At 47.5% G+C, this 23,571-nt stretch overlaps 1 protein-coding gene across 3 annotated transcripts in view; it reads left to right on the plus strand.

Moving 5' to 3' along the window:
- ASAP2 (ArfGAP with SH3 domain, ankyrin repeat and PH domain 2) overlaps positions 1-23,571 on the plus strand; it is a 156,977-nt gene that overhangs the window by 79,923 nt on the left and 53,483 nt on the right. For all 3 annotated transcript variants that reach the window (XM_060117389.1, XM_060117390.1, XM_060117391.1), the window contains exons 4-9: positions 7,344-7,418; positions 9,140-9,189; positions 11,440-11,569; positions 15,352-15,437; positions 21,494-21,569; positions 21,846-21,932. In XM_060117389.1, the coding sequence (XP_059973372.1) occupies positions 7,344-7,418; positions 9,140-9,189; positions 11,440-11,569; positions 15,352-15,437; positions 21,494-21,569; positions 21,846-21,932 (504 nt within the window). The remainder of the gene's footprint in view (positions 1-7,343; positions 7,419-9,139; positions 9,190-11,439; positions 11,570-15,351; positions 15,438-21,493; positions 21,570-21,845; positions 21,933-23,571) is intronic.

The following is a 23,571-nucleotide window of genomic DNA, read 5'->3' on the forward strand; positions in this document are numbered from 1 at the left end:
AGGTGTGAGGAGCGCTGACCGCCCTGGAGGCTGGTTGCCTATGGCAGCGAAATGATGGGAAGGGCTCTGACCTCATTCTCAGCTCAGCTGCTGCTTAGTTGTGGGATCTGGGGGCAAAGTGGGTGGCTTAACTCTCCCTCTGTTTCCATTTCTGTAAAATGGGGGTAACACCGACTTCTCAGAGCACTTGTAAGCCTTACATGCGATTAAGTGGTCCTGTGCCATTTAGTGATTTATTCAAGCCACTTTACCTAGGACCTTCTGCTTCTCCAAAAGATTTTCTGTCCGGATGTTCATTCTTTCAGATAAGCAGCCTTCAGAAAGAACATAGAAAACTGTGCTTTGACCCTGCCAGGCGCCTGCCTCGGGCCTTTGTGTTAGGAATTCCCTCTTCCAGGAATGCTCTTCCACCCGGCTTTCATGGGGCTATAGCTGCCTTGCTTCCTTCACACTCCACGTCACCTTCTGAAGAGGCCTTCCTGGTCACCATCGGAGAGTCCCATCCCACAAGTAATCAGAGCAGCCTTATGTATAAGATTTGTAGTAGCCCCCAAACTGGAAAGAACACAAAAACCTGTTAGCAGTTGTCTGGATAAGCCAGGTGATGGACAACTGTTCAGCAAGAAACGGGAATGAGCCGTTGATGCAACAGCGCGGATGGATCTCCAAGCGAGTGTGAGAGAAGCCGACAAAGAGCAGTGCGTGCTGTAGGATTCCATGTATAGAAAGTCCTAGAAAATGCAGATTATTCTGTGGTGATGGACGCAGATCAGTGGTTGCCTGGGGACCGGAGATTGGGGAGTGAGCAGCTGGGAGGCAGGAATTGCAAAAGGGTGCAAAGAAGCTTCTGGGGGTGATGGTACATTCACTGTCTGGGTTTGGGTGATGGTTTTGTGGGTGTATGTATGTGCTATGACTTATCAAATTGTGCACTTTAAATATGGGCAGGTTATTGTACATCAGTTACACCTTCAGAGATGCTTAAAATTTTTTTTAGGCTACTCGTCTGAAGCATTGCTGTCCACCAGAACTTTTTGCTTTGATGGAAATGGTCTGCATCTGCTGTATCCAGTATGCGAAGCCGCTCACCACACATGGCTCTTGAGCACTTGAAATATGCTAGCGCAACTGAGGAGTTCCGTTTCTAACTTGATTTCATTGTAATCCATTTACATTTGAATGGGCACATGTAGCTAGTGTCTGTCATACAGGACTGCACAGGTGTAAAGCCTTCCCCTGCTACTATAACACCCCCGGCAGTGCCACCCACAAGCACAGTCCTGGGTCTCAGGCTCCAGCTCCTGGAGAAGACTTGAAGCTTCCGCAGGTGCTGGCTGTTTCCCAGGTACATACCCTTGGCTAATGCCGAAGCCTCCGCTAAGGATGCCCTTAATTGAAATGATGAGGTCTGAGGTCTTTTCGCAGCTCTCCGCCCTCTGGCACGGAGGTGCTGCCAGCGCCTTTGCCCACACGAAAAGGTGTTTGCCCTTCTTTGAGGTCTTGATTTCACCTCTAACTCTGTGACTGAGCAGCATTTGCCCAAGTTAAAAAGAAAAAAACCCTGCAGATCCCAGCGTTCTGTCTCTGGCTTCTCATAAATTAGGCATATTAAAATAAACTTAATGACACAGGTACATTTCAGGTAAGGCTCTTTGGCCATGTTGTATATATGGTCTTTTAGGAAAAGCTGATTATCCCCAAAGAGGGTTGGACACTATTAAGGGTTTTTGAGGAGAGCCCTGGGAAGACCTGGTCTTTTCTAGACTCATGAGCCTGGAGCTAGGAAGATTCTGCCCAGCAACTTTTCTGTTTTGAGTATCTTCTCTCTGCTGCTCCTTAAAAATAGAGGGCTATGATACAAAAATGCTGTCTAGGTTCAGGCTTCTCAACAGATCCCCAGCCAAGGAGAAGGCAGCGCTGGGGTTCCCAGGGGTCAGGCTGGAACCAGGGGCGGAGCTTTGGCTGGACCAGCAGCTGCTGGTGACCAGTGACAGAGCCGAAGGAGCAGCCGACACACTGACCCTGTGGGCAGGGGAAGCGTTACGGGGAAGGGGGGAAAGATTTTTAGAGGGTATGGCAGTGGCAAAGCTCACGAGTCAAGGAGTTTTAAGACCCCCCTCTCCCCCCCAAAAAGTATAATAATAATTAGGAAGACCCATGTGGAAAGATGGCTATCGTTTGGCTATATTCCCCCACCCCTGCCCCATCTCCTGGTCTGTCTTTGTTTGCTAATCAGCTATGACATTACGCAGGCTGCTTGCGATCTCTGATAGCCCTGTCTGCCTGTCTCCCCACGACTGAATCATTCTCCTTCTCCTTCTGAGACTACACACACTGGACTACTTGTCAACTCATCTTGTCAGACATACCCAGGTGAACCCAGGAAAAGGGAAGACAGAGCAGGGAGGACTGTGACTCTAAAGATTGTCTGTGTGCTATTGGTATTAGATCCATACTGACTAGCAGCAATTAAGAGTAATAATTTGTATTCAGATCATGCTTGGGTTTCAAAAAGCCATTTCACTTCATATACTTGTTAAAAGCAAGTCAGAGGATAACAGAAAGCCCCATGCTTGCTTGGCGCTAAGGGAAATACTCTAGTTAGGTGACCCAGGGGTAATTTAATTCTTCCCAGCGATCATAACAGTTTTATTGCTCGTAAATCGAGGCTGGAGCTGCTGAGCACAACGTGTGTGCAGTGATGTCCTGGCTGTGGTTTTCATCTCTCACGGCCAGAATGGAGATGGTTCGTTCAGCTGTGGGCCTGAGGCTGCTGGGCGGCCCCAGTACAGGCAGGCAGAGGGAGACCCAGAGCGAGCCCATCCTTCCTGCTGCAGGGCGCTCTTGCTGAGACAGGACATCTGGGCACCAGCCCATGGTTCAGGGCCCAGGCAGAGACGGGGGCCAGTCATTTCCTGGACGCTCACCCTGAGTCAGAATGCTTGTGTGCTGCGTGGGTTCCGTACAAGAGCAGGTGAATGCAGAGGGCAGGCAGAGGCTGGTGCCAGGAGCGGAGGAGCTTTGTTAGGAAGCCCACTGATGGGGATTCTGTGTATGTTTGTAATAATTTCTTTAAAAAAAAAAAGCTTTATGAGGTATATTTTATATATCATAAAACTTGCCCATTTCAATTCTACAAGTCATTGATTTCTAGTAACTTTACCAAGTGATGCAACCATCACCTTAAATCAGTTTGGGGACGTTTTCTTCCCCCCAGTAAGGTCCCTCCTGTCCCCTCACAGTTAATCCCCCTTCCCACCCCCAGCCCCAGGCAACTGCCGATCTACTTTCTGTCTCTTTTGCAATAATTTAGCTAATTAGTTTCTGATTAGAGGAGGAGTAGTTTCTTATTTTAGATCATTTGAGTAACCCCCGGAAAGAGAAATGGATGGAATGGAGGCCAGAATCCCCTTGGTGGGATTCTCTTCCAGCTGCCCTCTTCAGCTCTTATCTTCTGCTGCCCCCGCCGCTCCCCTGGCTGATGTGCTCCCGCTTCTCCACTGCTCCTGTGCCTGGACACCCTCCTCCCCATCTTGCAAGACGTAATTCTCCCTGTCATTGAAGGTCTATCTCACATAACCCCAATCAGCAAACATTTCCCTGGTGTCCAGGCTGGAAATAATTTTCTCTTCTCAGTGGTGTTTTATTTCTGGCTCGTAGAGTTTCCACATGGCACTTTATACTTGCTTAAATATGTGCTTTATCTGCCTTATTAAACGGTGAGTTCGTGAGAACTGAGGTTCTGTCTAATGCATCTTTGTCTCCTGAGCCCTCTTACCCACCCAGTTTCATCTCCTGTCGCTCCCTGAGGGCCCCGTGTGCCTCCTTTGTGGCAGTCATCACAGTTTTTTGGTTTTTTTTTTTTTTTTTTTGCAGTGCGCGGGCCTCTCACTATTGCGGCCTCTCCTGCTGCAGAGCATAGGCTCCGGACGCACAGGCTCAGTGGCCATGGCTCACGGGCCCAGCCACTCCACGGCATGTGGGATCTTCCCGGACCGGGGCATGAACCCGTGCCCCCTGCATCGGCAGGCAGACTCTCAGCCACTGCGCTACCAGGGAAGCCCCAGTCATCACAGTTTCGATGGCTGTTTAATGTCGCGCTCACCCTGTGTCCAGTGTCCAGAATGAAAGCAAGCTGGCCCAATGTTCGGATGTCCTTAGCTTTTCACTCTTCTGGATCCCAGAGCTTAGTTTACCTTCTCTTACCTAATACCTGTCGTCACTACCTGAGTTCTTATTTGAATTAAGTAACAAAACGTTTCTTTTTTTTTGGCCTTGCCACACAGCTTGTGAGATTTTAGCTCTCCGACCGGGGTTGAACCCAGCCCCTCGGCAGTGAGAGTGCAGAGTCTTAACCACTGGACCGCTAGGGATGTCCCGATAACAAGTAGTCTTAAATAGACATGTAAACCAAGTTCCGGGTGATGTTCTCCTCCCCTGCTACAGAGGATTTTGTTTTTCTCGCTTATTCACGCATACGCTCACACGTAGTACACCTCTCATAAAAGCATACTAGAGTTCTTCCTAGGAACACAGTTTTGAATCTGCAAGCATCTTATTCTTTTTTCCTCCAACCTGCCGTAGATCTGGGTTGCTCTGGTGCCGTTAGCTCAGCCTCCCACCCTGAGCAGCTCTGACCACCGCCCCTCCCGCCTTGGGCTGTCCCTGCTGTCCTGCACGTGACTTGTCCAGGATGGCACTGCCTTGGCTCCCCTCTGGGCAGCGTTGAGGACTGAACGGACCTGTGCTCTGACTCCAGCCATGGCTCTGCGATCGCGTGGATGAAAGGGCAGAGTCTTGTGGCTCCGGAACTGACCACCTTCCCAAGCCCGGGTCAGCCCGCCTGACTGCTTAAAGCTGTAGTCGTCGTTTCTTTCCCCCAGGAGCTGCTGGTATCTGTACAGAGTGAAACATGCTGCATGTGGTGTGCCTTAGAATTTCTGTTTAATTCTTGTGTATATATTTATTCTTCCTCTGAGGTGACAAGCATCATGTTTTGTTTACATTTGTAGCCAGCTTACTGCTGTCTATAAAATAGGTACTCAGTAAATACATGATGAATGAATTCGTGAATTCACACATTAGTTATATGATGTTTAAAGCTATTAATGTATCTCTAGATTCTGTCTCTTATGTATTAGATGCTCAGAAAAATACTTAGGTAACTTGATTCACTCAGCCACTGCCACGCTCTGTGTTGAGTGCTGTAGAGAATAGAAAAACTTGAAGCCACCCCTTAGGATTCGTGGCGTGAGCTTGATAAGACAAATGTAGGGTAGAACCTGTCAAGTCCTTTAAGAAATTTTTTTAAAAAGAAAATATCGGAGGATTTGGGGAGGGAGGGGTCACTTCCTGCTGAGAGGTTGGGATGTTGTTGGAAAAGGTAGCATCTGAGTAAATCCTGGTGGATGGGAGGGCTTTGAACAGCCGATACTGAGATGAAACGTGGCAGATGAGGTTGGACTGTGAGTGCGGGAGTAGGTTTGGTCTTTATCAGGGGCACAACGCCAGAGAAATCCGACAACTGCATAGGAGGGGTTGGGTCAGGCAGAGACTGGGAGATGGTGGCCAGGAGCAGGGGAAGCGGTGCCTCAGTCCAGACGAGGGGCAGTGAGGCCACTGAGGGGCAGGGCGGTGAGAAGGCCAGAGGGAGCTTGTGGGCGAGCAGCGGGTCAGAAGGGCTGGAGCCCAGGAGGAGGAGAGTGCCATGAGCAGGGGTTGGGGGGCGGCGGCGGCGGGACAAGGGGCCCGAGGAGGCAGGGTGGGTGCGTTCTCGCAGCTGTTGGGAACGAGGGGTGTGTGTGGGGACGGAGCCCCCCACGGCTCAGCGGAAGCCCAGGTGTGCTCGGGCCAGGGATGAGTCACCTGCACGGCCTTATCTCCATCCCTTCCCGTCACCCACGGGACCTCACCTTAAACTCAGCTTTTCAGTATTTACAGCTTAACTCTCGAGGCTAATCCTAGCACATCACAGCTGATGGCACCGTGCCTCTGCCGGGTGCATGACACATGCTGAGCTGTGTAAGCGCCAGACAGAAGTTACCCCAGAAGGCATTTCTGACATCACTGACGGTCATTAACTGATCATTTACTTGGCAGGAAAGGTGGTTGGTGCAGGCGTTCCTACACACCTTACCAGTATTTTTCAAGTAAATTTCTTGCTCCGTTCTGAGATTTCATGTGCTGAATAGTACATGGAAATCAGATCCCATATTGCCCTAAAAATTGTGCCTGTGGTGGGTCTTCCCAGTCAAGGTAATTCTACTAAAAATAAAATTCTCCTTTGCTCGATTGTAAGAAGGAATGCACAGGGTTCCAAAGTCCTTACTCTTGTCTCTGTCCTTTTGTGTTCCCGTAATTTCGGTACGTGTCACCAAAGTGACACATGCACGCAGCCCCAGAAGGCTGCGAGCCACTTGTGCTGACTTAGGGAGAGAGAGCCTGGGGAGGTGAGAAAGTAGAGCCTCGGCTTATTTCCTCACTGGGGAGGGACTCTTGTCGGGTTCAGAACCGGGGTGGGGGGGGGTCTGTGCGTCGAGGTTCTTGCTGACTGAAGCTTTGTGTCTTTAAGTAGGCTCACAGCTGAACGGCCGGCGGGGACGGGCTTGCTCGGCGTGAGCATGCCCAAGTGTGTCAGGAGGGTCTGGTTCTCCGCATGTAATCTGTGGTGACAACTCGCTAAGCCACCATCTTTTGCCTTCTTGCTTCAGGGAGAATAGGGGACCTTAAGACTACTTGTCCCTCCTTTTCCCTTTCTCATTTATCTGCTTTCCTCTCTCTCTCTCTCTCTCTCTCTCTCTCTCTCTCTCTCTCGGTTCTTTTCTAGTTCTCTCTCAACATCCACTCATACACGTTCTCAGGAGACAGAAGCCCCCTTCGTTCTGTCTTTCCTTTTAGTCTCCCCTGTTGGAGGCTGTGCTAGGGAGATTGGGGGCTCTGGGCCCCCAGAACTGACCAAAGCCCAGCCCCAGGGCATCAGATGGAGCCGTGAGTGAGAATAGGAAGTGTTTGGGCTTCTGTTCCTGTATCTGTAAAGTCATGCTGTCATTGATTTTTTTTCTTTGTTGTAATGATTATCTTTCCACAGACTTCATAGCCCAGTAATAGAAGGTTATTACTGTTGTGAAATACAGACAGATGTAGACTTTTCGTCAGTTATATATTCATTTGTAAGGTAAAATCGTTACAGGGAATGTAAGAATGAGTAAGGCTGTCGTACTTGTGCTGGTCAGGTTTTAGGGAAGTTTAATTATCACCGTGTGTTCTCTAACCTCCTTGCTGTCCTTACTTTAGATTAAAAAGGAAATGGAATAAGGATATTTTTTTCTGTTTTTGTTTTTTAGATTCAGAATATGAACAACATAATCTCCTTCCCTCTGGACAGTTTGCTGAAGGGGGACCTAAAAGGAGTGAAAGGGGTATGACACGAAGAGTCCTGTCACGGGGGCGGCTTTCATAGGGCGTGGAATCACGTCACGCTGGCCAGTCAGGGCCGCCACGGCCTCGAGCCTTCTTCCTGGGACGGCGGGGTGGCGCCATGCTGCCTCGGGCTCCCTTGACTGGCCATCGTGGCACCACCTTTTGGCCCTAACAGTGGTGACCCGTGGCCTTTCTGGCTGTCCTGCTGGTGCTCCTGATGTGGAAGGGAAAGAAACAGCTCTTCTGGAAACTGCCAACGACTTTTGGGTTCTGCTGGTTGAGCAGGGAACCCTGTGTGAAGCCTGGTTTTTCCAGCTGGCGTGTCCCTGATTGAGCCCTGGGAAAGGATCCTTGCAGGGTGGTTTCCTGGAGGGAGAATGACCAGCAAGGCCTGGGCCGCCTTTATTTTTCTGTCCTCCGAAGGGTGCTCATTGTTGAGGCCTCGCCTTGCCTCGTACAGACACTTGAGCCGTGAACTGTTTTCCCGGGCACGTGCGTAGGGACAGTCAGGGCTCGAGTGCTGTGTGGGCACCAGGCACCGAGCAGAAAGTTGCTTTCACGTGTCATTGGCCTAGACAGGTGTGTGAAGTGAAAGGGAGGCAATCGTGCCCCGGTTCTTAGGCGACCGAGTGCTCTGACGGGATCCACACGTGATCCCCGGCGGCCTCTGGCACATCTGGAAGCCCAGCCGATTACGGGGGCCTCTGCAGAGGCAGAAGTGCCAGGAGAGCTGTTGGGGCAAGGAGTCTGGGCCCGGGGAGCCGTTAGGACACTGAGGAACACTGCTCAGCATACCCTGGGGGCCCGGAGAACACGTCCGGCGCGAACCAGAAAAGCGGGAGGGAAGGGCACACAGAGCAGAGGGCAAACCGTGCCAGTCTGCAGCGGCATGACGCAGCCCCGCACAAGGGGCCCTGGGTCGGCGGGCTGCAGAGCGGGAGATGAGGCTTACGGGGTGGGCAGACGCCTTCCTGGAGGCTTTAGGTGCCAGGCTGTGGAGCTTAGGCCTTGTCAGAAGGCCAAAGAAGAGTCAAAAAAAGAAAAAAAATCCCCACAACAAAAGGGTTTTCTCTTCTAAAAGACCCCTGTTAAAGGGGGCATAAATAGGTGGGAACCAAATTTGATAGAATTTCTAGTGGCTCAGAGTCAGGCTTTATCAGAGAATATGAGGTCCTGAGTTCCAGACAGAATTGTGGAATCGGGAGACCTCAGGAGAAGGTGAATGGCTTTTATATTCTTGTTTTGGGACCCAGATCAGGGGTACATGTGTTGAGGAGATTCCTATATTAATAGAAGAAAATCAGAGTCCCTTTCTTTTAGAGAGAGATACTAAAATACTTGCAGATTAAATGTTATATCTTTCCAGGTTTAATTTCAGGATAATCTCAGGGCAGAGGGCAGGGTGTAAGTGAAACAGGATGGGCTGTGAGTTGATACTTGCTATAGCTAGCTGACAGGTACGTTATATAATTCTTTCCACTTTTGTCTGTGTGCATTTGGTATATTCTATAATAAAAATTTCTTAAAGAGAAAGAAAAAAACTAAATGCTACCACTAGTCGGATTAAAAGCCTGTGCTCTAAGCTCTCCATTTTTCCTGGGATCACATATGTCATTTATTGCAGAAATTAATACTCTTTTCAGGGCTAGTCTAGGGACAAGTTTATTTTGCCCAGAAATTAATGATTAGTCCTGTTTAATTTATGCCTCTCTGTTTACAGGATCTGAAAAAGCCTTTTGATAAAGCTTGGAAGGACTACGAAACAAAAATGTGAGTATTTTCACTTTAAAAAGTAAGCATAGGTAATTTGAGATTTTAATTTTAAATCGAGCCTTTATTGCTTAAAGGTGTATTGTCTAAATAAACCTTAATCCAGGAAAGAATTCACCCAAAACTATGTTGCTGTGGTTTGTTGTGACACCAGATGCTTTCATACCGGGTGTCCACATTCATGATGTAAGCCTCTTTAAACTGTTTTTTCCTCATCCCTCCTCCTATGTCCTAATGGCTACAGAATGTTATTTTCAGGAACGTTAATTGACTTCTACTGGTTGACTTCAGGCACTTGTAACATTTCTGATCACAGTTTCTCACTTCCTGGAGTGGAGAGGATTGAGCGATTGTGGGAGTGACGATTTCAATTATTTTAAATACTTGAGAAATAGAAAATATTTTAAAATGCCTCATGCTTGCTTTGTAATTGCTGTGCATTGGGCAATAGAGTTTTCTCAGTGGAAATAGAAACTTTTATATGAAGCCATCTGGTAAAGTGGGACGCGATAAGAAGAAAGCCTTTTCAGATGTAACTCCACGTATTTAATTGGGTTTGTTCGTTTTTACCAGCCTTGGGTCTCTGTTCAGAGCTGAAGGATCACAAAGCTCACACCAAGGAATCCCAAACCTTTGGTACTCATCCCATCCTGGAAATCTTAAGTTCCCATGCTCCAAATTCCGGAGTCTCACTGATGGCACACATTCGTTTGTAAGCACAGATACAGTATTAAACCGGAATGCTTTGAAGGTCGGCTCAACCCAGATAGGCTCCAGACTCACTATCCCTGGCTCATTAGCATCCTGCCTCTGTGTGTCAGTTCAGTGCAGTGAATAAGGAAAGGGTCCACATTCCTGCTTTACAGGTGGGAAACCTGGGCTTGGTATTTGCTGCTGGTCAACCACGAGAAGCTAGTTGAGCCCAGGGCAGGACATGGATTTGCCGACTTCATTGAGCTGCCGTCGCTGCTGCCCTCGAGGGCCTCAGAGGAAATGCTTCTGTGCATTTCTGAACCAGGGACAGGAGAGGGTCTCTGAAGAGGGTTGCCTGAGAGAGTCTTCTCCTTCTGAAAGGAAAAGGTTTGAAAGAGGAATGAGATCAAATTCTGTAAAATCAAGACACACATAGATAAGGTGAGGACAGAGGTACTCACACAATCCCAGAATTGGAGAACGAAGGAGCAGCACCCTTTAAAACTCAGAGTAATTCTGGGATAAATTTAAAAATTAGCTCTCCCCCTTTACATGCAAGATTGATGTATCCTGAGGGGCCCTGTGATATGCAACAAACAGCTTTACGACGTCTTTACAATTCCTGGCCTGTCGTTCCATACCTGATCGTTACAAGAGTGACCGACAGCTGGACCATGTCTTGATCCCTTTGCGGTGGCGTCAGGGGAGGCTTGGAGTTGTGTGATTGTCCCCGGGGCCCTCCAGTCACACTGCCTCCCTGGTGCACGAGCCCCTTTAACAACATCCTCACCAAACGGTCACCTTTTCTTTACGTTCTTACTCACCCAGTCGAGTCACTGAGGGTCTACTGTGTGCCCAGTGCTGTGCTTCAAGATAAAGAACAAGGATTAGAAACTGTATTTCTCGCCTCTTCCTAAATAACCCCTCCCCAAATGATGGGGCCTCTGGACCCAGAGGAACCCATTTCGTGTTGAACAACTTTCTAAGACACGCTGCCTGCGTTGTGTAGTGTCTGCCTTGGGGCCCTGCAGGAAACGTCTGCGCCCTCCTCTTCATGGCACCCTTCATATTTTTGAGTGCTTTCTGTGGCTTTTGTTTAGCCTCCTTTTCTCCAGGATAAAAATCCAGTTACTAGTCCAAGCCCTTCCTAACCGATGTGACGCGTGGCTGCCTCACCCTGGTCACCTGTCTCGGGATGCGCTCCAGGGGTCAGCTGGTACCCTGACCCGCACACTGGACTCGAGCACAGGCGAGCATGAGATAGACGTGGAAAGGGGAACGAAGCTTAAAAACGGGAAAGGTCACTTGTTTTCCTCTGTGATGATGAGCACTGTCCTAGTCGAGTTGCTTTGGAAGCATTTGTTGGGTCGACACTCAACAGAAAGGGCCACGGTTGACGTGTTTATGATGAAACGCTCTTTCCTTTCCAGTGAGTTCGAGGCCGTCCTGTTCTGGAAAGGCTCGGAGAGCATTTGTGTCCAGGGTGGGTGTCGGGATCGCAGCGGGGCTGTCCAGTCTGGAGGTGTCTTGATTGCATCTCGCTTTTTCCACACGTAGAACCAAGATAGAAAAGGAGAAGAAGGAGCATGCCAAGCTGCACGGGATGATCCGCACGGAAATCAGCGGGGCTGAGATCGCAGAGGAGATGGAGAAGGAGCGGCGGTTCTTCCAGCTGCAGATGTGCGAGGTACGTCCGCCAGACGCTTCAGGGAAACGCCAGATGCACTGCTGGACCCTGCCACCCAGTTTCTGTTGTTCGGGGGGCCTGGGGCTCCTGGAGGGTGGGGCTAGACTAGCCCAGCTCCAGCCTTTCTGAAGGAGCGACTCACTTGGAAGCGGGTTCCTTCTGCCTCCACATGGGCACACTCGCCCCCGCTGTGGTGTTCTTAAGGAGGTGCCGAGGGCGGGGCGGTGAGACCCCAGCCGTGGTCCCCTCTGTGAGTGTGAGAGCGTCTGCAGGTGCGTGCCCCCAGGCTCCGCCTGCTCGGGTGGGGACGGTCCCCGAGGCCAGAGGCCCAGGCACCCTGGGGAGGTCCTCTGTCCTGCTCCACCGGCAGCCCAAGTCCTCGCCTCGGGGAGGGGAGAATGGCAGGACTAACACTTGGAACATTTCTCTGCTGGAGGCTCAGGGGTGGAAAATATCCAAGACCAAGCATGCCGGCCTTTGCTTCCAGCCTTTTTTATTCCTTGCTTGAGGGTCTGTTTGTGGAAACAGCTTACCCCTCGGCCTGAGGGTTCGCTCCTCGGGGCGGTGGCAGGGAAGCCTCCCTCCTGTAGCCAGGCAGACTTACGTTTTGAGTGTACACGGTGCAGGGGTGATGTTTGTGACAGGTGTTGAAACTAGGTTCAGCCAGCTCTCGATTCCCTGTAAGCAGTCAACAGCGGAGCTCATCCAAAGGCACTTTTTGATTTTAGAATGTTTGTTAATTCGTTAATTACAGTAGGAGCCTAGTCTTTATAGATGTATGCCTTAGGAGTATATTAAAATGCGCTTCTATTCCCAGAGCAAACTCTTAAGTGGTCAGCAGAGGGGAATCAGTCCCAGGGATCAGGGATATTTGTCTGGTATGGGCACAGCCACTCCAGCTCTCTTTTGGTTTCTATTTGCATGGGATTTCTTTCTCCAGCCTTTTACTTTCAACTTATGTGTATCTTTGGATCTACAGTGTGTTTCCTGTAGACAGTCTATATTCGGATCATGTTTTTTTTATCCAGTCTGACAGTCTCTGCCTTCTGATGGGATTGTTTAGTCCTTCGCATTTGACGTTACTATTGATGTGGTTGGGTTTACATCTGCTCTCTCACTTTTCTGTTTCTTAGGTCTCATGTCTTTTTTGTTCCTCTCTCCGTCCTTTGCTGCTTTGTTTTTCATTACGTGACTTTTCAGAAAGTTAACTAAGCTCCAAGTGTTATTGTAGATAGGAGAGTGAATGCTTTTATACACGTGCTGTTTTATAGACAGACATCACATATAATAATACCTGCCTGACCCGTTTCACACAGTGTCGGAGAGATCATCCCGGGCGATAGAGACAGGGACGAAGAAACCGCTGTGTGTTATACCGACACGGTATTGCTCTTATTGACTCGGGGTAAAATTAAGTAGTAGTGTGTCACACAGAGTGGATTTGGGAAGGGTGTGTGTGTGAGTTCAGGATGAGCTCTCTTTTTGGCTAGTGAGGAGGAAAGCTATTGACGTAAACTCTGCTGGACTGCTTGTTAAAGTATGTTTAGTGACTGAGAGACTCAGCCAGCGTGTGAGTGTCACACCCTTGAGGTGAGGGTGTGGGTTCCATCCTCAGCTCTGTGATTGCTTTCTGGGACGTGCACCCAGCACTGGGCTCTTTCCCTTGTCTGGGTGAATGGGTTGTGTGGACTGGTCAAATAGGTTATTTTATTGGAAAAACGCTATCTACCCGACGCCTCTAAGTCACACACGTGAGTCCTCTGTTGGCCGGGTCCCCGAGTGGCCGTCGGGCCCCAGTCCGTGCCGAGCATCGCGGGGTCCCTGAGCTGCAGAGCGGGCGGTTGGTGGGGTCTGGCGCTCTGTGCAGGCACAAAAGCAGAGGTGGGCTGACCGGGCAGTGAGGTTGGAGTTTACAGAGGAGCACACATCTGACGAAGCCTGCACACACTGACCAGACAGACCTGGGCTGGAAGGAAAGAGCATCCGAAAAGCAGTCCCTGAGAGCCCAGCCCCTCAGAGGGAACAGATTGCTGCAGTTAAAGTCATTTCAAAATTGTTCAACCATTTCCTCAAACTGAAGTTCTCAAGTTTTGGAAACGTTTGACGTTGTTTAGGTGTTTAAAGTTTTAGTTGCGTGGGATCTGATGTAGAAAAGTGACTTCCAGGTGTTTGTTTTAAAGCTGTGGAACTTTTTCTTCAAAATGAATCTTATAAAGACAGTCAGTATGCCAGATAGATAATTCAGAGCTTCCGTGAATTGGGAACGTATGAGAGATCCACTCTCACTTTTTTATGATTATAAAAATATGTGCTTTAAAAAATTGGCCAGTATATATGTGTGTGTGTGTATGTATATATGTGTATATATATAAAAGAAATTAAAAATCACCACAGGTTTTACTTACCAAAAGATTACTGCTTTGACATTTAGCTAAACATCTTTCAGATATCCCTATTATACATACATAAAGACAATTTGTATAAACAGGATCATTTTCCACTGCTGCTTTGTAACCTGATTATTTTCACTCACTAGTGTGCTACGGACATCTTTCCATGTCAGGAAGTCTCTGCTTTATTGGCTTAATGGCTACATAGCCCTTCTTTCTGTGGATGTACCACACTTTAATTCCCCATTCATTACATTTAGGTTGTTGCCATTTTTCACTTTTACAAACAAGTCTGCAACGAACCTTCTTTTCTATTCATCTTTGTAAACTCTTATGATTATCTTCTTAGAATAAGTTCCCGTAAGTAGAATTTCTGGGTCAAAGGGTACGTGCATTTTAACATTTGATGCATGGCCAAGCATCTTATTAACCATTTAACCATTTTGATACATTGTCAGACATCTTATTTAATTAACAGAGAATAAGTATCAGAAAGGAGGGAGATGAGGACGTAAGGGCAAAGGCAGTGGCAGTTGACGTAGTTACCGTTTCAGCTTCCCTCTCCCAGCTGGGCTGCCGGCTGACCTGGGAGGCCACTTGAACGCAAGTTTCCCAGGTTACAGCTGAGATGCCTGTGGTCAGCAGGGGTCAGCAGCTCTTTCTGGGGCATTCGGTCTTAGAGGGGCTGCGTTCTCAGAGTTGTTGACACCCTATTTCAGCAGTGGAAGGGACAGGGGATTTATGGAGTCTTCTATAAACTTTTAGCAAAGAACAAGTGTATTTCGGATGCTTGTTTTGTAGATCCCTGGGGCTTCCTGGTGTCTTCGTGGTTGTTAATGAAGTCTCCAAGTTAAAAATGGCTTTAATTTATTTGAATTTAAAATTCTTTTTTTTTTTTAAACAATCACGACTGTTTTTTAAAAAGTGTCAGGGAAGCGTTTTAGTATTAGAGACATGGAGACAAAGTCTCAACTACAGAAGACTAGCAGTTAGTGTGTAGACGATGACCTGCCTAAAGAAAGGGACCCGGGACAGGGTATGTGGACAGCAGTGTTTGAGATGCGTAGAATCCCTTTCATTCACACTGATCTCATTCTTCCACACAACTAGGGCAAAAATTTCTCCTAGCTGCTTAAGACAGAATGTTTTATTACTGGGCGTTCTTGGCACTTCATATTAAGCATTTACTTACCTGTATGTCAGATCATTCATGTGGCACCAAACTGAAAGAAACATTTAGTTATGGCATTCAAAAAATATTAAGCATCTACCATGAGCCCTACCCGTCGTACAAATGTCAGAGAAGTAGAAGAGGTCATCTGTCCTCAGAGGCTCCCGTTCAGCTCATATTCTGCTTCTATCTATGACATTTCCTGTTTTGTTTTTTAACAGTATCTGCTGAAGGTCAATGAAATTAAGATTAAAAAGGGAGTGGATTTACTTCAGAATCTGATCAAGTATTTTCATGCCCAATGCAAGTAAGTTCTTTTTCTTTGTTATGATGGTATTTCAGATGTTTCTTTCTTTATGGCAACTTCTGGGAGATCTGTAGTATTGTGTTGAGGAAAGTAAACACTTATTTAAAACCCTGTAGTAAAAGGAATGAAACAGTGATGCAGGCTACAACCCAGATGAACCTTGAAAACACGTAAAGTGAAAGAAGCCAGAAATAAAAGACCACATCCTGGACGGTTGCATTTATTTGAAAGGTCAGAAACAGGCAGATCCACAGAGGCGGAAAGCAGATTGGTGACTGCCGGGCTTGAGGGCGGGGGGCGGGGGGAATTACTGCCAGCGGGCACAGGGTCTCGTTTTGGGGTCACGAAAACATTCTGGAATTAGATAGGGCTGATGAGTATGCAACTTTGTGAATAAATGTACTCAAAACCACTGAATTGTACACTTTAAAAGGGTGGATTTTATGGTTTGAGGTTTATATCTCAAAAACTAAAAGTAATGTAAAAATCTACATTATCAAATATACTTATTTTTGCTTTTTTTGTAAAGTGGCAAACTAGTTTGATTCTCGGATGTTCTTTATTTGTTAAAAGAGAAATGAGATGGTGTTCATGCAGTGTCTTAAATTAAAAGAATACTTTTATGTATTACTTATCACATAAAACAAATGACAGGACTGAGCAGAGGAGGCTGTGTGTGGAAGCGGAGCAGGACCTTGCAGGTCTGGGAGCCGCTCGTGTGCTCAACTTCACCGTGTCCGTCAGCCCTTCACAACCTGGGCCTCACCTCGTGGCCTCGCTGTCTTCCCCTGTCCTCATCCTGCTCCTCCTCCCTGACCCCCATCGCTGCTCTAAACAGGCCGCGGGCTCCTTCACTGCCTTTGTTGAGTGTGTGCCGTGCCTTGGGCACCGTCCGAGACGCTGGAGGCAGAGTAATGTACGTCTCAGGCACAGCTCCCGCTGGATCAGGTAGGGGAGTTGGACTAGGCAAGCACACTTCTAACTGCACGTTTAACAAAGTGTTCTGAAGTACGGGAGTCTAAGAAAGAATAGAATAGTATACAAGAATATAATTCAGATTAAGGTTGCGGGCAGAGATGTTTTGTCTTTTTTCTGTTTTGTTCTTTGCTGTGTGTTCCAGCAGCCAGAACACAGTACTTGGCCCACAGTAGGTGTTCAAATTCTTCTTGAATTCGCTGCAGGCCTCTTTGAGGGACATGTATTCATGTGTTCTGAGGTCTGAAGGGTGATTGGGAGCCAGCAGGTAAGGAACGGGGGAAGAACATTCCAGGCAAAGTCAATGTCTTGAGGCAGTAGGAGGGCCAGTGTGACTTAAGCATAGTGAAGGAAATGAAGCTGCGTAGGAAAGCCTGGGGTGGGGACGGCTTGGAGGTCTGGTTAACGGTGTCCGATTCTATCCCAGACGTGCTGGGAAGCTCTCAAAGTTTCAAGCAGAGGATTCATTCAGCAAGTAGCGATTGAGCTCCTACTGTGTGCCAGGTGGTGCAGCATGAAGGAGACCAGCCTCTTACGTGCATGGACCTTCAGGTGGGGTGGGGAGACCGCAAGCGCATGGGCAGGTACGTGACAGATTCGGGGCCTGGCTGTGGCTGTGCGGAGGCAGCAGTGTGACGAGAAGAGGGTGTGCTGGCTGGGGATGCCAGGGTAGCTCCTTCCGTTCCGTTTCTGTTCCAGCAGGTTACTGTGTGTGTTGAGAAGGACCCAGATGGGGACGAGTGGGTGTGTGACCACTTAGGCCTGCAGGTTGCGTCCGAGGGTGCTCGGAGCCGCAGCGCCTGGGCGCAGACTGCGACGGTACAGGGAGGGGTGCGCAGCGACGGGGACATCTTTGAGGGTGTCACTGCCACACGCATCCACTTGCTTTTCCCTTAACGGGCTGTGCCCCACGCTGATGCCCCCTTACACACGATGCTCCCTGTGCCTTCCCCAGCCTCTGTTGCTCCACGAGGCCCAGCTCAGGTGTACCTGGCTGCCTAGAAGTCGTCTGCTCTCCCGCTTACCTGAACACTCCTCTTCCTTCCTGTTACCACTGTGCTCTCTGCACATTCCCCCGATGGCACCTTTCGTGGTGTCTCCCGCTGAACGGTATGCTCTTTAAGGGTGTCCTCCATGATTTTAATTTTTTGACCTGTAGCGCGTTTACCTGGAACGATTTGCAGTGGTGAACTGCACTGACTTGGATGGAGCTGTGCTTTGGAATTCTTACTACATCTCTGGCGACACTGCATTTCTAAAGCAGTGGAGGTGCAACAGCAAAGGAAGGTGTGCTGTGTGATTCAGCCTGGGTTAACAGAAGAGCTGCAAGCGTGGAGCTTAGAAAATAGAAAGACCCCTAATGTGTAGAGTTTTTAAGATGAATTATTTTACGGAGACTCAGAATCCTGTGTGATTAACATATAAATTACTTCTTCAGTCTTATCCTTGTAACCTTATGTGAGGCTGTTTAGGAAGTGGGTTGTTTCCTTGCTGATATTTTATTTTTAAAAAGAAGTTATTCTGGGATTTCCTTTTTTTTCTTTATTTTGCCCAAACTAATCAGTTGGGTAGCAACAGACCAGTTGTGGAAAATTGAACCAATTGGCCTTTTATGGGCATGAGCTCAGTAACCTTTAAAAATGATGAATCTTCCATTACTTCCTTTCTGGATGAGTGTGTGTGTGTGTGGGTGGGTGGGTGGGTGTGTGTCTGTGTACGTGTACGTGTACATACATACTGCACGCTCTTAAAAACATTTGGAAAGCTTTGACTTTTCAAATGCATATTTTGGGGCATAAAATGTGGAGCCTGAGTGACTCAGCCATTGGACAAAGGAGCCCGTGGCCACACGTGTCTCTGTCCTCTGGGCAGTTCCTTCGTGTCCCCATTGAACATTCCCAGTCTCCACTGCTCACCGGGGAGCACAGCTGTGCCCGGCGGGCAGAGGCAGCCTGCTCAGCTGAAGCTGCTGGTCTCTGCAGGTACCAAGAGGCCTCTTGGTGGAAACTAGATTCTGTGGAACCATGTTCAGGTGTTCACCCTTAGAACTGCTTAGACAGACATTATTTTGCTTTTTACTCCTTTTTGCTTTTCTCTGGAAGCATTCTTGAAGAGTATGTTCTTTGTCTTTTATTTCATTTAAGGAAAGATTTAGCATCTCTAGTTCCTAGAAGAGCCTGGAAAACGTGTCTTACTAGCCTTTGCTGCTAAAGATTGAGGATCCTTTTCTCTATTGTGAACCTAGAAATAGGGCAGTCTTTAAAACAGAAATAAACAAAAACGGTCATGTTCTAAGCAGTAGTGATGAGCATTGAAGTGACTTGTTCTCTGAGCAGATACCTGCTGAGAACCACTGTGACCAGTTGCGGCTTGATGAACCTGGGTTGCAGATGCAGTGAGACCCAGTCCGGTGCCCTGGACAAGTGCACTCCGGGGGGTGGGGGGGAGGGCGGAGGCTGCCGGCCGTGAGGCTGCAGTTGTGAAGGCTGGAGAAGGGAGAGTCCGCCCCGCTTGTGGGCGCCTGAACGTTGGATCTCAGTGGGTGTATTTTAAAGGCTGGCGAATTTGATCAGGTAGGCTAGAAAACGTTAGATAAAAAACAAAAGTCGACATTTGGTAATACCGATGGTAAATGTTGTTTTGACTGAAGCTTGGGAACGTGTTAACAGGCTCAAGCTAAAAACAATGTCGGGGGGTTTGTACTTAGGAATGTTGCAGCGACAGCAGTCAGCAAAGGGGCCCCTTTTTTGAAGCTTTCCCTGAGGCCAGAGAAAGTATACAAACATGCCTCAGTAAGGACGGTACAGAAAGATAGGAGTTTTGAACATCACAGGCAGGAAGTTTTCTGGGTAGATGGTCAAGACTGGCTATGCTTTTACAAAGATGAACTCTAAATCTGTATCGTTATTCCAAGTGTGACACTGTGCAGTGTCACGACGGAAACAGCGTCTGTGATGAGAAATACCTCTCCGAGCCCTTGACTCCACCGCGAGGTGCTCTCACTGTGGGGACAGCTGCCAGGCACAGAGATGCTGGAGCTGTGCACCCGCTCCCTTTCCCCGAGAGCAGGACCGTTTCTGTGCTGATCTCCTGGGATAATTTTCCTACTCCCTGAACTAGTGTGTGTTCAGCTTCTCTCTCTCTCTCCCCCTCCCTCCCAACCCCACCTATTTTATAAGAATTTGAATTGATTAATAAAACAGTTATACAAAAAAAATAGAGCTGAAACAAAACATAAGAACCGAATGAGTTCATGACAAGAGGGAAAAGCTCAGTTTCTCATCCTTGTGTTTGTTCTTCCCAGTTGCCTTTTCAATTTAAAATTGCTGCTCTGTGTCGGCCATTGTGCTCAGAGTGGAAACACAGAGACGTATATGGCATGGCATTTCTGCCCTATCAGTGGAAACAGACCATGTGGAAAGGTCATTATAACACGGATGCAGTTGCTACACCAGAAGCATATTTTACATTTAGAAAAAAATGAATTAGGCAAAATACAGGAATGAGAATGTAAAGTTAAAATTATGCATATATCTAAAGATTTTTAAGGTAAGAAATTCTAATAGCCCAGCCTCTGATTCCTAATAACTAGCTAATCGTGGTTTGTAACCCACATCCTGTGTGTATGCTTTCCTCTTCCTTCCTCCCTTCCTCCTTGGAGTTATTGTACTAAGTGTCATGCAGCATTGTTTTTACAACCCCTCCTGCTAATTGCATACTTCATATGGGAAATTCCCACAGGACCATTGCTGAGTTTAAAAGAAAGAAACACGTGAACCCCAGATCACTTTTTTTTTTTTGAAGATAGCCTCCTTGGTACCCAGTAAACTGGCAGAAGTTAGAAATTCTCCTTCCTTTCCTCATTAATTTCTTCATTCAACAAATATTGTGTGCCTGAAATGTGTCAGGTTTTGTGGATGCTGTGTCCTCACCCTCCTGGAACTTCAGATCTAATGGGGGAATTTCATTTTAAACAATTACACCAGTGAACACGTAATGGCAGTTGTGGTGAGTGTTTTGAAGCCAGAGACACAATGCTCTGAGAGAATCTGGCAAGGAGACCTCTTGGAAGGGATGGGGGTTGTGGCACACCTCAAGGGTGAGGCCGTATCTAACTTAAAACTTGAAGAGTGAGTGGGAATGAACCAGGCGAAGCAGAAGGCAGGCTGCAGGGAGAACTCTTTAGAGGAAAGAAACAGCAAGTGCAAAGGGCCTGAGGCAGGGAGGACTTGGCTCCATAGAGGAGTAGAGAGACGTGAATAAAGGGGCAAGTGGTGTGGGTGGAAGCCTGGAGACGTAGGCAGGGGCCAAGTCCACGGGCATTTTAGGCCTTGTTACAGGTTTTGAACTCTCTCCTGAGCTCCCTGGGAAGCCTCTTCTTCCTCTGAAAAGGGTTCAAAGGCACGTGCTGCCCGTCAGCCTGCTGTTGCTGCAGAAAAACTCGTCCAGCCTCTGCTGTACTTCCTGAATCACTGGTTAAAGATGACTTCACAAGCACTGGGTTCTGAGCGTTAAAAATATAAAGTTCCTTTTGATATTCGATCTCAAGTTCTCCACCCACATCTCCCTGCTCTGCCCACGGGGCGTGGCCATTCATGTGCTTCAGGCTCCCTTGCTTTTTTCCTGCATTCTTTCTCTTTTCCACTTAGCTGTAGCCTGTCAAGGAAAATATTTTAGCGTCTTATTCTGTGTTCACCCCGTGCTTTCCTGGCCTCAGACGCTTCCGTTCCTGAACCGAAGCCTTTGCTGCCATTTGTCAGTAGAGTCCTGTTTCCTGTTACAAACTGAAAATTTAGGGCTCATTTTATATGGGTCAAGAAAAATCACAAATACGAGGCTTATTGCAGTGCCTTTTCTCTTAGCTTTGAGTGTCACTTTATTCTTGGTTTGCCTAATATTAGTTTTGAGTGTCACTTTATTCTTGGTTTGCCTAATATTTCAAGGTTTGGGTCCTAGTCTTTTCCCCCAGGAATTACATAGTGATCTCAGCCATTTCCTTTAAAGAAGTTTTTTCTCCATCTAACAATATTGTTTTCTCTTTTATGAAACACAATCTATGTTTCTTGTTTTTTTCCTCCTAGTTTTTTCCAGGATGGACTGAAAGCAGTTGAAAGCCTCAAACCTTCCATTGAAACACTTTCAACGGATCTTCACACAGTAAGTAGTTTCCCTCCCACATGAGTGTTGAAAGGGTTTTTATGCAACAAACACTTTGATTTAAATGTTGCTTCCGTGTAATCTCGTGTTTGCGTGCTGGGATACCCAGAAAGTGACAGCCCTGAAGCGCCACGCGGGAGTGTGGAGAATGGGGTTCCCACTCCGTCCTCGGTCTTGGTTGGGAGAAGGTTGCGTTTATGGAGAAATGCCCCGCGAACTCCACCATCTCACTGTACCTCCGCCGTACTTTTCTCTGCTTTGTTTTGTTTTTTAAAGATCAAACAGGCCCAGGATGAAGAGAGAAGGCAGTTGATACAGCTTCGAGATATTTTGAAGTCAGCATTACAGGTTGAACAGAAAGAGGTGAGGGGATTTAATTTTGAAAGATTTGCTATTCTATGTTTTCATCCCTCAGTCTCGGGGGCTTCGGGACTGAGGAGGTGAGATCCAGGTCTCTGGGTGCTCGGTTCACTGCGGGGCTGTATCGGGCAACATGCAAACATGTAGTCTGTTCTTCAAGTTGGTTTTATAAAACCATCTTTTTAAAAATATGCTTATTTCATGGGGAAGCATTACCCTAGGCATGGCCTTAATGGCAGTACTTAAACCTCTTCTGCTCCGTCCGTTGCTGGATGAGTAGCTCTTAGGGTCTCCGTCACATAGACACTCGTTATTCATGCCGTTGGTTCTCTCCCTGGAGCTCTGTGGTTTCCCTGCCCACAGATATACACGGACTTTGCCCGTGTGGCATCAGCGGGTGACTGGTGACCATCTGAATCTTCCAGCCTGGAGATTATGTTCCATAAAATGGGAGGAGCTTGATTTTCTTGGAGCTGCTTTCTGATGGGCAGAAACCTTAGTTTTCTTGCGTCATCTCTTTCATATAATCACTTCTCTGCGGGCCAGCACATTCGCAGTGATGATTTGTATTTGGGGGGGCTTGTTAGAAAACCATTAAAAAGTAAATTTTGAGGTAATTGCATATGTTTGCTACAGTGTGGATATTATAATGTGAAATTTAACATAAATCCACTTCCTTGTCAATAAAGGAACGTGTTTAAGTGTATAGCTAGTAGATTTTAGATCAATACCTCTATTAAACTACTTAGCAGAGCATAAAGTTCCCTGTTGGCAGTTTGGCATGCTCTATTTTGTTTTAAGTTCTTGTACTATAACTGAATATTGTTGTTTTTCTCCCAAATGCATTTACCTTTTGTGACCGAAGTCTAGGAGAGTAAGTAGTTCAGTATTTTAATAAATTATAGAACTCTGCATGCTTTTTTCATGAACTTCAAAAAATAGATATTTCCTCCGTGTATATACTAATAGCTAGTAGCATTTTTTATTTTTACTTTTCTTTCAGTAGCTGTGGACTTTATTAAAGACTTAAGAATTTGAAAGCATAAATGTTAGCGAAATGGAAATTTTCCAAGTTTACAGTTTAGCCTTTGGCGTCACTCCTTTGTGAAGGTGAAGCCGCTCACCGGCCCCCCTTCCGCTGCGTCGCTGAATTCTGCCCCTCTTTCTGATGTACCTTAATCCCTCCCTCTGGAGGGCTGCCTCTGCCCCCCGCCCCCGCAGTGATCTGTGTCGCACATTTTGTTTGAGAGTTTTTTCAGTGGCAACATATATCTTTGGGGGCTTGATGGCCATGTGCTCAAGTGCACAGGTGCTTTTTCTCCAGCTGGACCTCGAGCAGATTGAGGCTGCCCTCCTGCCTTCTGGGCCCATCTGGCCGTCACATCATAGCACCATATATTGCTCATTTCACTGGTTCTTGGTAAACAGGGGTCAGCTAAGTGAGAGACTGGCCCATTGAGGCCCCACGTAGTGCTGGAAATTACCCACAGCATGGTGACTTCCTCCCCGTCTAGAGAATCTAGGTCCTGACACTTTGATATTCCTAAACATGGAATATAAGCAGAAAAAGAAGAAAAGAACTTGGAGTATGGAGAGTCTAGTGGCCTGACTGTAACCAGAAGAGGTAGCACTCATGCAGGAA

The sequence above is a fragment of the Mesoplodon densirostris genome, chromosome 14 (assembly GCF_025265405.1).
Source record: "Mesoplodon densirostris isolate mMesDen1 chromosome 14, mMesDen1 primary haplotype, whole genome shotgun sequence".
NCBI lineage: Eukaryota > Metazoa > Chordata > Mammalia > Artiodactyla > Ziphiidae > Mesoplodon > Mesoplodon densirostris.